Source organism: Rhinichthys klamathensis, unplaced genomic scaffold (assembly GCF_029890125.1).
Source record: "Rhinichthys klamathensis goyatoka isolate OS25496 unplaced genomic scaffold, OSU_Roscu_1.1 h1tg000768l_1, whole genome shotgun sequence".
In the NCBI taxonomy this organism is placed as follows: domain Eukaryota; kingdom Metazoa; phylum Chordata; class Actinopteri; order Cypriniformes; family Leuciscidae; genus Rhinichthys; species Rhinichthys klamathensis.
The window spans coordinates 356948-372888 of record NW_026607168.1 but is presented as its reverse complement, the minus strand read 5'-3'; the positions used below and the strand labels follow the sequence as shown (position 1 = coordinate 372888).

At 37.5% G+C, this 15941-nt stretch overlaps 1 protein-coding gene across 2 annotated transcripts; it reads right to left on the bottom strand.

Moving 5' to 3' along the window:
• Positions 1–974: 974 nt before the first annotated feature.
• On the bottom strand, positions 975–15527 carry LOC130077677 (protein rapunzel-like). 2 transcript variants are annotated; one of them, XM_056242985.1, is made up of 2 exons: positions 15385–15527; positions 975–2364 (listed from the first exon to the last, which is right to left on the bottom strand). In XM_056242985.1, exon 2 carries the CDS (start codon positions 2360–2362, stop codon positions 1181–1183), a length of 1182 nt encoding a protein of 393 aa, XP_056098960.1. In that variant the 5' UTR covers positions 2363–2364; positions 15385–15527; the 3' UTR covers positions 975–1180. The 2 variants fall into 2 exon arrangements, with proteins under 2 accessions (XP_056098960.1, XP_056098961.1); XM_056242986.1 differs by lacking the exon at positions 15385–15527 and adding an exon at positions 15266–15326.
• Between the last annotated feature and the right edge of the window lie 414 nt (positions 15528–15941).

Sequence of the window (15941 nt, the reverse complement as noted above, 5' to 3'; positions counted from 1 at the left end):
TATACTGATTCTAAGCAATTTGCATAAGTGCATTTTGAAAATATGATTATTTAAATAAAACAAAATAGGTGCAAGTAGTTAATTATAAAATGTGCCAGGACACATACCTGTTTCATAAGAGTTTCATTTATTATGACTGACAAATATGCATCGCATATAGTTTATGTTGTTTGCAGCGGTGTACTCCAAATGGAAATTTAATATGCAATTCAAAAACATAAATCTTACTTTTAGGTCTAAATATTTTTTGGAGTGTATAATCTTGAAAAAAGCTAAACCAGCAAACATTCAAACCCAAGTTGTTTCTTGGAAATGTAGCCTATAAATTCAACTTTGAACTGACATGAATTTTTAAAGGGCATATTTTAGTCTAGAATCCCGATGAGCTTTCTGCTGTGCATGTGCATTAGTTTCCTGAGACGTCCTGCCATGGGCGGTTTTATGGCTGTTGAGGAACAGATACTGTCAGTTCAGGTTATTATCATGCAGGCTAAATGGGGAAGCACTTTTCTTAGCCAGTACCGTCCAGACCCGTTGCTTGAGTTTTTATTACCACAAAGCATTTGTTTACATAACATCACAATATTTAACATGTTTGCTGCCTATTGTGTTTAAAGGGAATGTTTTCAGATAGACATTCAGTTCTATTATGACATTATGATGTGTAAGCATGCCAAGTAATACAGCACAAATAGCCAACCTATTTTGTTTGAAAATATGGCAGTTATTCAGTAGATCAGACCAGTTATTTGTGTATATTACATACATTTATATATATATATATACTGTATATATTTAAACTCTTTGAACTGTCAATGAAATATCTTGACCAAAAATGGACAGATCTCTTGATGGAAATAACATCACAACATTTATTTCCATCAAGAGGTGCATCAACTTTTGGTCAAGATCTTGTATTGACAATGCAAGAGTCCAGAACTCTGTAAAGTCTCCTCCAGCACATCCCAAAGCTCTGGACTCTTGAAAATGATTCTTCATGCTCCCTCCCAAAAATTCTCTCACAATTTGAGCCTGATGAATCATGACATTGTCATCCTGGAATATGATCATGATGTGTCTTACTACATGGTTTTTTTAAGAAATGAAAAGCTACACACTCCATCAATCAGGGTTAGAAGAACTGTTGCCAAACATATAACATGCTAGTTTATGTCTAAATCTACTCTGCATGCACACATACATTCACGTTCTTGTGTTTGTCCCAGTAGTGACATTCTTCAGGAAAACTCGACACAGCGAAGCTCTCCTTGTGACGACTGACGGCATGAACCAGAAAGCCAGCTAACTGCTTCTCCAGAAGCTCCACGACGGCTTTGGCATCCCCCTTCCTCGCAGGACCTTCCATCATCTGTCTGATGCTCTCATTGGGCACAGGCTGAGGGGCGCTGCAGAACGAGACCACCAGGTTTATGTCGTTTCCTTCAGATACTTCAAAATAACTCTGTCCCGCTACACTCTGAAAGTTCTGTCCAGCTCTCAAGTTCCTAATTTTGCCCAAGTCACTAACGCCTCTGATGGACCAGCTCACCCAGTCGTACTTCTTCACCAGGAAGTCCAGCAGTTCCTTGGCCGTTTCCTGGAGGTTCCCATCCTCTCTCTCCTTCACAAGCCTCTTGATGTCCAGTTCAGCTTGCTCTGGAAACGAATGCACACATTTCTCTATCGCTTCCTTCATTTTCATCTCAATTTCTTGGATCTTTGCGCTCCACTCTTGAATCTTCTCCTGCTCTGCTTCTTCTCCCTGAGTAAGGAAACAATATCCCAGCAGAGCGATTATTCCCAGGCAGAGCAGCTCCTTCAGCCTGACGCAGAAATCTTCCAGGACCCTTCTGTTTCTGGCCTCGTATTGTTCCACAACATCCAGGATTGGCTCCCCAAATGTGCTGTTCCCCAACACAGCATCATAAAGCACACAGAGGTTTTTCTCCCCTCCTGTTATGAAAAAATGCTCCAAGAACAAGCGTTTTTTGACCTCCTTATACTCAGGTTTGGCCTCCAGAATGCCAATGTATTTTCTAAACTGGTTTCGCAAATTTTCCTCCACAGAGAAGAACTGGGTATCCAAACGTCTCCTCCTAATCTCAGAGTCAATGTCTTGTAGCTGAGATGAGAGGACATCTAATTTGCTCCTCACAACTAGAAACTGATCTTTGACATATGTGATCTCCTTGCTTTCCACATTGTTGAGGACGAGCTTGAGGACTGGAGCTGCAGCCTCGAAGAGCGGCGACATCTCTCCAACAGCGCTGGCCAGCACCTCGGCTCCTCTCTCAAACATCTCCATCACTGCTTCAATGGCCTCCTTATTCTGGGCTACAACCCTCTCCAGTGGACTGGACATTTCTTTAAAAGCAAAACCACAACACACACAAAGAAACACCACAGTTATATTAAGGTACATTTGTAAATTATTTAAGCAAACTGCAATTTGCATAATTAACTCTTTCCCCTCCATTGGCGGAATTTTCCAGGAAAAAATGGGTGCGTCTCATTCAGCTCCCTATTCAGTAGTCAGGGCACTGATCAGCACTGAGTCTGCCATATTAAGGACTGTCTCAATCGCAAAATCCTTTCAGTGCAAATATTTACATTACAAATTCACACAAAAAAAAGATCATGTGTTTAATTGAAGTGTACACTGTAAAATAACGGTAAAAAGTCTGGCAGCAAAGTTGCCAACCACTTACCGTCAAATTACAGTAAAAAAACTTAAATTATTTTACAGAAAAATGTTGTTTTTTGAAAACGGATATTTACCGTAAACATTTTCTGTATTTTTACAGTCAAACTGCTGTAGAAAGAAAAGAAAAATCTCATAAAAAAATGTCTGTTGAATGTTAAACGAATGTATAAATCTGTATAAAAACTTACAAATATTGCAGAAATACCTTAAAATTACATAATTAAAACAAAGACTTCTGTTTTAATACAGTATTATTTGGTATATTTTTAGGATAATCCAATCCATCTACAAGAACTCCTTGTCAAAGTAAAGACTTTTCTATGTAAAACACACAGAAAATGTTGTATAATTACCTTCAGATACCCTAATTTAAAGCCTAATACCAGTAAATTGATCGATTTAAACTTTTATTTTATGTCATTATTCAATCCATTTACAGTAAATTCCTGTTAAATATTGGTTTTATCCTGTACAAAAAAACAAGATCTTGTGATATTAAGTTTCAGAAACATATTTTTAACAGTTATTGCTTTATTAAAACATTATTTGACAGTAATTACAGACACATCTCCAATAAATTTACAAGCTTTTTCCATTAATGTATGCAGGTTTACTTTATATAAACATTTTTTGACAGTAATAACAAGCAACTCTCCAATATTTCTACATATTTGTACCATTTAAATAAGGGGGTTCACTTTATATAAACATTATTTGACAATAATTACAGGCAACTCTCCAATATTTCTACATATTTGTACCTTTAATGTATGGGGCTTTACCTTCTATATACTTTTAACATCAATGTATGAGGTATACTTTATATAAACATTGCTTTATACTAATTAAAATCAACTTTCCAATATATCAACATGACATTTACTCAATGTATGGGTTCACTTTATATACACATTAATAGACAGTAATTACAAGCATTTCTCCAATATATGTAAAAATACACATGTTTATTTTATGTAAACAATATTTGATAGCAATTACAAGCAACTGTCCAATATATGTACATACTTTTTCCATTACGGCATGGGGTTTACTTTAAAATGCACATAGGCTAAAATGCACATAAAATACGGTCAAGTCCTTCAGTCAAAAAGTTATTTGTTCTTAGTTCAGAAGCTCAGTTCTTTCCAGTAACAAACAAAGTTAATAATCAGTATTAATATACAGATGTGAATGTGCATGCTAAAAAAGTTCATTTGGCAGATTGATATTCACCCACGTCCTTTCAAAATTCCAACGATGGCTATGATCCTCTGTAGTGGCTCTCACCAGGCATTGTCCTGAAAAATAGATAAGCTGTATCATGCTTGTAAAAATCGCCAGAGCAGAGCCATTAGGTTGCCCCTTAACAATAATTGCAGTTTGGAGCTTGAATGAAAATTTAACTGTATGCGTTGCGACGTTCGTCTGTTATAGGACAACTTAGTTTGAATAAACGAGCAGACACTGATTAGCTACTTGCTCTACGTTTATTTAAAATTAACAGCAAGACGACTAGAAGTGAATGTGCTTTCCATTAAATGAATCACACACAGTAAACAAATCCTTAAGAAAAAAATAACTTTGTGTGATTTATTTAAAACAAAGCATGTTCATTGCACAGTAAACAAAACCTTAACAAAAAAAAAACTTTGCAATGAAGTCGTTCATCCTCGGATGCGGCGCCGTGCGCACTGTTACAAAAAACTCTGTGCACACAGCCAAGGAAAATGGGGTCTTGCGCACCCAACGCGTCATTTTTGCAAGGTGCGCGCGGACCATAGACAGTAAAAGAAACGGACGCGTCGAGTATAAACAAGGCTTTACTCCATGTCAGCGCGCGCTCTGATAGGTAAAGGTGCACAGACCTCTCCCGAATCATCTCCAGCACTCAGCCCCCGAAGCACCACTAACTCTCCACCTCTGTTTCCCTCGTAAGCTGATAATAGTATTTAAACATTCTCTATGATAAAAAATGTTTGTAAAAAAATATTTGAATAACGGTTTTGGCGGTTATAGAGTTCTAATGACGGTGTTCAACTATAACCGTCGGTCTCACGGTTATAGAATAACCTTCACACCCCTACTGGTACGTGTTTGCAAGAGGCAACAGTAACTTGTAAGATGTAACGTTAAGTTAACAGCTAACGTTATGTTAGTCAACCAAAGGTATTTAACGTTAATGTTATGATGGCTGATGCATGTTTCACATTCAGGGCTAACGTTAATAATAGGGGTGGGAAAAAAAATCGATATTGCAATATATTGTTGTGCTCTCTGTCGCAATAAATAATCGATACACTAACGCCCAATATCGATATTTTATTACAACACAAAATGATTAATTTACCCGTTGTCAGTGTCACTGTCACTACCCATATCTACCATTCTGTTTGCGGGGGCGCTGTTCGAGTAAATAGGGGTAAAGTGGCGCAAACAGCGGCCGGTGAAGAACACAAGTTAACTAACAACAACAACAGAGAATTGCAGAAAAAAAGAGAAGCGAGAAGAATGGCGGAAAAAATAAAAAACTAATCAAAGACCCACCCGCTAGTTTCCACTCTAAAGTGTGGAGACACTTCGGGTTTTACGAGCATAGAGAGCGCAACGGCCGCGCGCACGCACTCGCACGTCTTCAAACAACACGAGCGCTGTCTTGCTCTCTCCCTCGCGCATATTAATCAAAATCAATTGACACGATAGTAAAAGGTCGGAAGACCGCAGTTTCACGTGGAGCATTTGGAGATTTTTAGAGATTAGAGACTCGCCTAAACTCAATGAACAACATCTTAACACTAAATTATAAAGGCCTGTCTCATATAGACGCCTGTCTCAAATACAAGCCGGTGCAGTTCGACGATTTGGGAAAATAAAAACCCGGGAAGTTTTACGGTATATTAATTCTCAATATGTACACATGCATTATTAATCTTGTGCCTAACATAATGAAAACGGCTTTTCCCCTCACAATGACAGTAAACTAATTATTACATTAACATGAGTCACGTTGCATAGGCTATTTTCAGTTCAAAATGGCGAAACTAGACAAAAGTATATTCGTGTGCCTTATTATTTTTGTGCCTGATTATTTCCTTATTCCTTCTTTTTCTTTTCAGTCACATATATCGTGATATATCGTTGATGAAATTTCTTCCAATATATTGAATTGTGGTGATTAGGTGTTTCCTATGATTGTCCTCTAGATGGCAGTAGAACCAAACAAACAGTTAACAGATACCCAAGAATGTAAAAGAAGCACAAGGAAGTGATACGGGGAGCTAAGCTCGTGTTGAAGTGGAATGTTCGGAGAATAAAGAGGCTACACGCCAGTTCAAACATTTATTTGTTCAGAGTGTTTAATCAATAAACACTACATGGTACCAGGAGTGAACTGTCCTGTGATACAACTGAGATGGATTCTGTTAAACCACCGGAATCTCTGAAACTCACCGGGAGTGTTGATAGCAGCTGGCAGACATTCAAGCAGCAATTCGCGCTATACATGCAAGCTGTTGGTCTGGATGGTGAGTCGGATTCACGGAAAATAGCGTTGCTCTTGACAGTTGCTGGACCTCAGGCGATTGAAGTATACAATACTTTTACGTTCGCGGTCGCTGCGGACAGAGAAAAATATGATGAGGTCATAAAGAAATTTGACGAGCACTGCTCACCCCAAAAAAATGAAACCTATGAAAGGTATGTGTTTCGCTCACGCATTCAATCTCAGGGAGAAAGTTTACACATTCTTGACTGATTTGAAGCTAAAGGCAAAAACATGCAACTTCGGAGTCTTGGCTGAATCAATGATCAGAGATCAAATTGTTTTTGGCATTGATGACAAGAAAATAAGAGAAAGACTACTCAGAGAAACGGAGCTGACTTTAGAAGGTGCTGTCAAGATTTGTCATGCGAGTGAGCTTGCTCTGTTGCATTCTAGAACTTTCACCGATAAAGGCACCACAGGTGCTGACTGTCCAGTAGTTGGCGCTGTTACTCATAAAATGAAAAGGCAGAGTCAAAAAGTTGTACCTAAGACATGCACAGATTCATTCAGCTGTAAAAGATGTGGCTCAAAGCATCAGCCTAAACAATGCCCAGCATATGGAAAGCAATGTGCAAAATGCAAAGGCATGAACCACTTCGCTAAGCAGTGCTTTTCAAAGAATAAAACAAAGCAATCAACATTTGTGCATGTTGTGGATGACACCGAATTGTCAGACACTTTCTTTGTGGGCATGGTCAATGGTGACACTGAAAGTATTCAGGAAAAACACAAAGAAAATGAAAAAAATGACTCTGATGTGAACTGTGTATCTGAAGACAAATGGATCGTGTCACTACAAGTCAATGGAACCATTGTGCCGCTTAAACTTGATACAGGAGCGAAGGCCAATCTCATAAGCATAAGTGACATAAAGGAAATGAAAATCAAGCCCCAGATAAAAAAGAAACACTGTGTCGCTCAAAACCTACAATGGACAGGACATAAAGACTCAAGGTGTGTGCAGACTCAGAGTATGTGTGAAAAACAAAACTCATCACCTGCTCTTTGTGGTAGTTCCAGATAATCTTCAGTCTCTCCTTGGTGACAAAGCCTGCGAGGAATTAGGACTGGTTAAGAGAGTGTACTGCATCAATAGTCATGGTGTAACAGCAACACAGCAGGAAACTACAGATGACATGGTTCGCAGATTTGATGATGTTTTCAAGGGACTGGGAGCTCTACCATTTATTTACAAAATTCAGCTCAAAGAGGATGCTCACCCTGTAGTTCACGCTCCGAGAAGGGTTTCCGCGCCACTGAAAGAAAAACTGAAAAACGAGCTTGATAAGATGACAGCTCTAGGAGTGATTAAGAAAGTGGAGGAACCCACAGACTGGGTGAACTCGATGGTCTGTGTGAAAAAGAAAAATGGTGATCTGAGAGTATGCATGGATCCTCGAGACTTGAATGCAAGCATAAAAAGGGAGCACTACCAGATTCCCAAACGTGAGGAGATCACGAGTGAAATGACTGGTGCACAGTATTTCAGCAAGTTGGACGCTTCACAGGGATTCTGGCAATTGAAGCTCCATGAAGACAGTACTAAGTACTGCACGTTCAATACACCATTTGGACGGTATTCATTTCTTCGTCTTCCCTTTGGCATAATTTCAGCCTCAGAAATCTTTCATCGTGCCATGGAGCATATCATAGAAGGACTGGATGGAGTCCGTGCATATGTTGATGACATAGTGGTTTGGGGATCCACTTTGCAGGAACACAATCAGAGACTTTTCCAGCTACTTCAAAGAGTTCAGAAATATGGACTCAAGTTAAACAGAGCTAAATGTCTGTTTGGTGTCACTGAAATGACATTTCTAGGTGACAAGTTGTCTGGATGTGGTGTTGAACCTGACAAAAGCAAAATTCAGGCAATTCTGGACATGCCGAGTCCAGTGGACAAAAAAGGTGTGCTGAGGATAATGGGAATGGTAAATTTCATTGGCAAATTCATTCCAAACCTCTCCGCAAAAACTGCGACCCTCAGAGAACTGTTGAATCATAAAAATGAGTTCAAGTGGACAAGTAAGCATGAGCAAGAATGGAAAATGCTCAAGTCAACATTGACAAAAGCACCAGTTCTCACCTACTTTGATTCCTCTAAGAGTATCAAAATCTCCACAGATGCATCAAAGGATGGTCTAGGTGCAGTCTTGCTCCAAGCAGAAGATGACGGCTGGAAACCGATTGCTTATGCCTCTAGGACGATGACACAATCTGAGTGCAGATATGCTCAGATCGAAAAGGAATGTCTCGGACTCGTCTTTGGATTTGAGAAATTTCATGACCATGTCTATGGCTTATCATCGTTCACAGCAGAGACGGACCACAAGCCTTTAATTGCGATCATCAGAAAAAATCTGAATCAGATGTCTCCACGCATTCAGCGTCTAATGATGAGACTGCAACGGTATGACTTTGAATTAGTCTACACACCAGGGAAATACATAGTGCTAGCTGATGCACTGTCCCGTGCACCATTAACATGCAAATCCTCAGATGCGAGTTCCACGGAAGATGATGTGAACACACATGTGAATCTTGTTGTTGAATCTCTTCCAGTGACTGATCAGAAGCTCAAGCAAATAGCTGAGGAGACAGCAAAAGATCCAGTTCTCCAGGCTGTAATTCAAAATCTGAACAATATCTGGGTCAAAAGTTCCTGTCCGCATTTCTACAATGTTAGAGCTGAGCTCAGTGTAGCAGATGGCATTCTTCTGAGACGGGACAGAATAGTTGTTCCACAAGTGCTGAGAAAAGAGATGCTTTCCAGGATTCACGAGGGACATCTTGGAATGGAGAAATGCAAAAGGAGATCCAGGGATTCAGTCTATTGGCCTGGAATAAATTCTGACATTGAAAAAATGGTCAGTACATGTGAAGTTTGTCTGAAACATCAAAACAAGCAAGCAAGAGAACCAATGATCACAACAGACTTACCTCAGCATCCTTGGCAGAAAGTAGGTACCGATCTGTTTCATTTCCATGGTAAAGAGTACTTGCTGGTAGTGGATTACTTTTCTAGTTTTCCAGAGATAGCCCTGCTGTCTAACTCCTCAAGTGCATGTGTGATACAGCAGATGAAGTCAATTTTTGCCAGGCATGGCATTCCTCTGGTTGTGGTGAGTGACAATGGCCCATGTTACAATTCAAAGGAATTTCAGGACTTTGCTGCTCACTATGATTTCAGACACGTGACTTCAAGTCCCCATCATGCTCAATCTAATGGGAAGGCAGAAAAAGGAGTGCACGTTGTAAAGCAATTGTTGAAGAAAGCATCTGAAGGAAAGTCAGATCCATATCTAGCTCTTATGAGCTATCGAGCAACTCCTCTGGAACATGGTGCATCTCCTGCAGAGCTCTTAATGAATCGCAAGATAAGAACGACACTTCCCTGCAGGATTGACACAAAACGAGAAACGTTGAACAGTGCAGCAATAAGACAGAAACAGAAGGATCTTCAAAAGAGACAAAAAACGAACTATGACAAACAAACTAAAATGCTGAAGGTGTTATCGAGAAATGACATTGTGAGAGTGGAAGATACCAACTGCTGGGACAAAAAAGCGGTTGTTTTGGAAGAAGTGAATCCAAGATCATATGTTGTCAGAACAGAGAATGGACAAGTGCTTAGGAGAAATCGCAGAAGTCTTCTTAAGACGCAAGAAACGCGCCAAACCCTGACTGACACTAAAGGAGAAGTTCTGGTCTCACCTGAAGATGTAACACCATCAAGCAGGCAGTCTTCTTCATCTTCTTCCATTCCCCTGGACAATGGTCATTCAGCAGAAACAAATGAATCTCCTATAATAAGAAGATCATCACGCATAATAAAGAAACCTGATCGACTTAATTTGTAAATAACTCTGTCCAGTTACATTTGAAATGTGCCACACAAATATGTTGTTTTGAAATTTCAGTTTAGTGTCAAATGGATAATTGTGTTATATTATTTCCATTGTTAAATGCATTTCAGTTTATATTTTTCTTCCTAAAGGAAAGGGGATGTGGTGATTAGGTGTTTCCTATGATTGTCCTCTAGATGGCAGTAGAACCAAACAAACAGTTAACAGATACCCAAGAATGTAAAAGAAGCACAAGGAAGTGATACGGGGAGCTAAGCTCGTGTTGAAGTGGAATGTTCGGAGAATAAAGAGGCTACACGCCAGTTCAAACATTTATTTGTTCAGAGTGTTTAATCAATAAACACTACAGAATATCGTAGATATCGCGAATCGTGATATTATCATATCGTGGACCACATATCGCCACAGAATTGAATCGTGAGGTACCTGTATCGTCCCACCCCTAGTTAATAACGGTTTAACTTTATTAGGACCAGCATAATGTTACATTTGCTAAAGCTAGACAGACTTTTATAAGGTTAATACATAATGTAACAAACGGCGAGTTTTAACGTTAGCCCTGCTGACTCGACATAATGTTAACTTGCATATTAAAAATTGTAAAATGTATAAAAGCTGCCGCACTTAACAAGCACATTTGACATTGTGAGGAAACATATATATATATATATATATATATATATATATATATATATATATATATATATAATGTATATGACATTTATTTAAATTGTAAAAATGTTATCTTTGAGTAATGTCATCTTTGAGACTGTTAGTTGTTACATGATTAAAAATGTAAACATACACAAAGCATGGCAATCCCGTCAGAAATGTGTATCATAGAAAGGGAAGCACACACACACACAAAATGCCAGTTGGTACACCAAAATCAAATAACCCTAACCCCATCAAATAATTTTACCTGCATCTGAGGGTCTTTCCCTTAATGGTTTCCAGTGATTAAAGAAAGGACTGATGAAGGTGACACGAATCGAATCTCCCCTTTCAGGGCGCCACTTCAGCAGAAGAAAGACAAAAGGACAGAAAGTTACTCAGACTTTCCATCAGTAACAGTATGAAAATCACACTTAATACTATCCCAGTGTAGGTTTTCGAACAGTACGTGGGTAAAATTGACTTACTGTAACGTTAGTTGGTGAATGGGTCTTTCTGTTGGGTGTTCTCCCCCGATAAACACCTTATTCCAATGCTTGATCTAAAAAATAAAGTAAACAAATATCTTGTCAATATGTTATCAGTGTTTGAAGAGGTTATGTAAACATACTTCTAACGAATAAATGACGGTTTTATCACTTTACTCATTCCCACGCTTTTTTACCTCTCATGTTAACTTACCAACAACAAAACACAGTAATGTTAGATGGTACTAACACATTGAAATACGTGCTAATATCGCTACGTTAATAGTGAAGCAGTACAAAAACACACACAGAGATAACTTATTTATCTTATGAGGTTGCAGTAAGCCTATGACAGTTAAATTACCCGTGTCCCTAAACGTTAGACTGTTAAGGACTGAAAAATGTTTTCTTACCTGATATCGCCAACGACCCCTTCCTCTGTTCATATTCCAGCTTTTGTTCTTCATTGACATAGCAACTAAAATTCGCTCAGAATTTAAGAATTCAACAGGCAGATAAAAAATAATCCAGGTCTGACCGAGTAATCACCGCAAACAGCAGCTGCTCACACCAACCGAGAGTAACGGACGTATTTTCAAACTTAAAATAGGCGCGCAGAGCCGCGCACATTCTCATTGGACAGTTTCCTGGAAGACAGACAGATTAACCAATCATGCTCAAAGTAAAACGGAGAAACAACCATTAACAATAGCAATAGTTTGCGCGAGTTGCAGTCTGTATTATTATTTAATTAATTGGTCAAATGACATGACAGTGTATGAATATGTAATAATGCAATGTAAACTGTTAGGCAAGCAGACAAAATTGGCAAGCATACAAAATTGTAAATTCACACAAAATCACATAAAGCAAAAGGTTTCTGCTGCACTGCTCTGTTGAGGGTGAAACTATTATTGTTAATGATAATACTTATATTTTAACATATACATTGAAGAACTGTTATGAAAATCAGAAAAATCATTAAATGCTAATGAATTATCATAATAATATGTTAAAAGGCAGATATTTATGTATGTTGTTGAAAACATTACGTTGTTTCAACGTACAGATCTTGTAAAAAATTAAACGTTGATTTAGAAAGTGTTTTTGTTAACCTTTTTCAACCATTTAGCATTAAACGTTGTTTCAACGACTGGCATTATTTCAATCATATTTCAACGCTGAAGGTCGGTCAAGTGCCGGCTGGGTATATTAATCTACCTTTAGTGAAAGCTGAATGCCGATATCGTGAAAATGTTCCATACTTTATCCAGGCTCTCTAAGTTATGACGTATCCCCCTCCCAAAGTCAAACAATATCATTGGTCGAGATTGCCTCTGGCGTATGATTCGTCCAATGATTGTACAACATTCAATTATTTGAATCTGCGCGCACTTTCTTGATATCTAAAGCACAGAGACTAGAAAAACAATTAGGATGTTTGTTTACACGTTGTGTAATGTTTCAACCATTTTAATGTCTTCAATTCCTTCACCCCCAGTTTACCAAAGCTCAAGTTTATGCTACAAGAGCCTTGGTTGAACTCGAGCCCCAGAATAAATTCCTTGTCTTTCACACATTGCTCACCTATTGTAAATTAAAAATATATAGCACCCCATTGTAAAGCTTTATTCATAGTGTGGCGGTTTGTTCCCATCAACCGAGAAAATTGTGGAGTGGCCTAATGATTTCACTGCAGCGAGGGCCTTGAATTTTGTTGAATATAGATTGACTTTGTGTCTTAATGCTTCAACGTTTTTAAAGTGGATTTACAGCCTTTACTTTTAAATTGAATCACATATTTTCTTATCAAATAAGCAGATACGTGTCAATATAGTATATGGTCAGAAAATCACTGTCAGGGCAGCATTTCAAACAGACAAAAAGGACAATGTCACCTTTAAAAGCCAAGCCAAAAGAGGACATATCAGAACACAAGATTCAAGAGTCCTTTCACACCAACAGGCAGACAGGCATTAGGAGGTTAGTGTCCAGCATTCTTGAGCCTCGGTTGTCTTGCGGAAAAACTGTCCCAAAGCATGATGATCCGAGACTTGAGGCTGCAGCACCAGACAGCAGCAGCTACAGTGCACGGGGTGGGGTCTGAAAATGTTGCCACTCAATATTTTCTCTGCCACTTATGAAATTGTTGCTAATTGTAAACACTGAGTCAGTGGTACCTGACAGTAGAAACACTGGATATAGGAGGCATAAACAATCACTGACTATTCTTGATTTAATTTTATATTAAACTTAAGCTCAATTATTTCATGTACAATAACTGTATATTTAGTTACACTGTGCAACGATATCTCCTACTGTATTCATCCATCTTTCAAGGCAATATTTTTAGATCTGTTTCTGTAGTATAACACACAGTAATTATTATGGTCAATTTTTATTTACAGCATATCTGCATGAAAGGTATAGCCTATAGCTGTTTTTTATTTTTATTTTATGTATATATTTTTTATCTATCACTCTTGTATCTGCACTTGTTGAATCTTAAGCTGATGTGGCCAGCAAAGTTTATCTTTGTTTCTGAAAAATATCTGCATTGGTGGCAGGGGACTTGGAAGTTTTACATTTACCCTGTATTTGATAGGTGTGCGGTGCTAACCTAACCCTAACCCTATACATTAATGGTAAAGTAATGTAGATATATTGGATAGTTGCTTTTATTTACTATAAAACAATGTTTATATAAAGTGAACTCCTTGAATTGAAAGTATGTAGATATATTGGATAGTTGCGTTTAATTACTATAAAAGTAAGTTTATTCAAAGTAAACCTATACATTAATGTGAAAAGTACGTGTTTTACATCTAAAAATCTGTACTTTGACGGGGAGTTCTTGTGGATGTAATTGATAATGTTATGAATTTACCAAAGAATACTGTGTAAAAACAGAAGACTTCTTTAATTGTATAATTGTAAGGTATTCCTGCAATAATTTCCAGTTTATATGCAGATTTATTCATTTGCTTAATGTTCTACAGACATTTTTTTAATGAGATTTTCTTTTCATTCTACAGCAGTGGAACTGTAAAAATACAGAAAATGTTTACAGTAAATATCTGTATTTTAAAAAACAGAATTATTCCGTAGAATAACTTAAGGTTTTTTACTGTAATTTGACGGTAAGTGTTTGGCAACTTTGCTGCCAGACTTTTTACCGTTTTTTTACGATTGTTTTTTTACATGTATTTACCTTAAATTTAAGGTTTCACAGTAAAAAAAACACATAGTTGTCTTAATTTTAAATAAGCGATTTTTTTTGTCTTTTTACATAGAATTTAATGTAATCAAACATTCAAGCCAATTAAACAAAAGAATAATCCTGTAAAAAAAATATAATTTCTCCTTATATGAATTTACAGATTATTACTTTTATTTTATGGTTAATGTTTTTAATAAAAGTTTTTTTCTGTATTTTAATGACATTTACACGTAATGTTAAAAAAAACAGAAAATATCTGTAAAATAATACAGTATATTTCTGTGAAAAAACTTTTTTTTTGTACAGTGTATAGCCATGTTTTTCTGCAAAGTAAAGAGTGCATTTTTAAGTGCCAAGATAAATGACTGTTTTGTTCAGCGTTCTTCTAAGGTACAAGGCATCATAAGACATGGATCCTTTGCTGTGTCAATTGTTATATTTATATATATTTTTTTATTTTTTTGTTAAATGGTGCATCTGTGCACTGCAACAGAAATTAGGCTATAACAGGTAGCCTATTTAAAATGTGCATCACTACTTTTGTCAGATATTTTGGATTTATGTTATCATAAATTAAAACCAGTGACATACAGAGGAGAGTCATATAGAATTATGAGAAAAGGTTCATGGTTTGAATCTGACATAACCCCTGAATAGTTAAAATTACTAAAAATCAACCATGCATCAGAGATAAATAACTGTTCAACTGAAAAAAATATAAATTACTTTAAAATAATGTTGTTCAAATGAATCATTTAGGTTACATTTGTGAATCCAGAGTTCAAGACACACCTTGCTAATCTCTCTAAAGCTCTAATGCAGTCTGCCTCGTGGATGTGTCTTAATTATGCGCATCCTTGAGATAACATCATCATCATCATAGCAAAAAAATATTTAAACAGGTTTCTCACGCCTCTCAGGATGAAGAGCTGCTGGAAAGACCTCCAAGTTTCCAAATTATTCCCACAGTTTCAGGTTCGATTTTAAAGCAAAATGTCGTGATCAAATGCTCACTGTGGAAAAGATGTGCGTAAGTGAGCGTGTGTGTGAGAGAGAGAGAGAGCGACAGAGAGCGAGAGAGAGAGTTGTGCGCTCATAGGTTTGGGGTCGTTTTGGAAAGCAGTTGGTAACTGTCGGATCAATGGCTCATATTTGACAGCAGTGTATTTTTATAGTTTGTTTGCAGATGCATCTCTGATGTCCGGTTCAGACATCAATTTTTTCACGAGACTGTTTAATTGCAGATTAGCCTACTTGTGCGTCGTCCGCAACATCTCACGCGCTGCTGGATTGACATGAACGTGCACAGATTTGGGATTTTGGTATCTCAATATCCAAAAGAAGGTATTTTACAGACTATCTAATAGCATATAATGTAAAGTATTTATATAGTTATACTATTGCACAGTGTTACATTTTGTTATAGCCATCACGATACTCGAGTGTTTAATAGATTATGCCTCAGTCA

Bases quoted from the DNA above. Each gene is read 5' to 3' on its own strand.
- LOC130077677 (XM_056242985.1), bottom strand. From the start codon at position 2,362: ATGTCCAGTCCACTGGAGAGGGTTGTAGCCCAGAATAAGGAGGCCATT.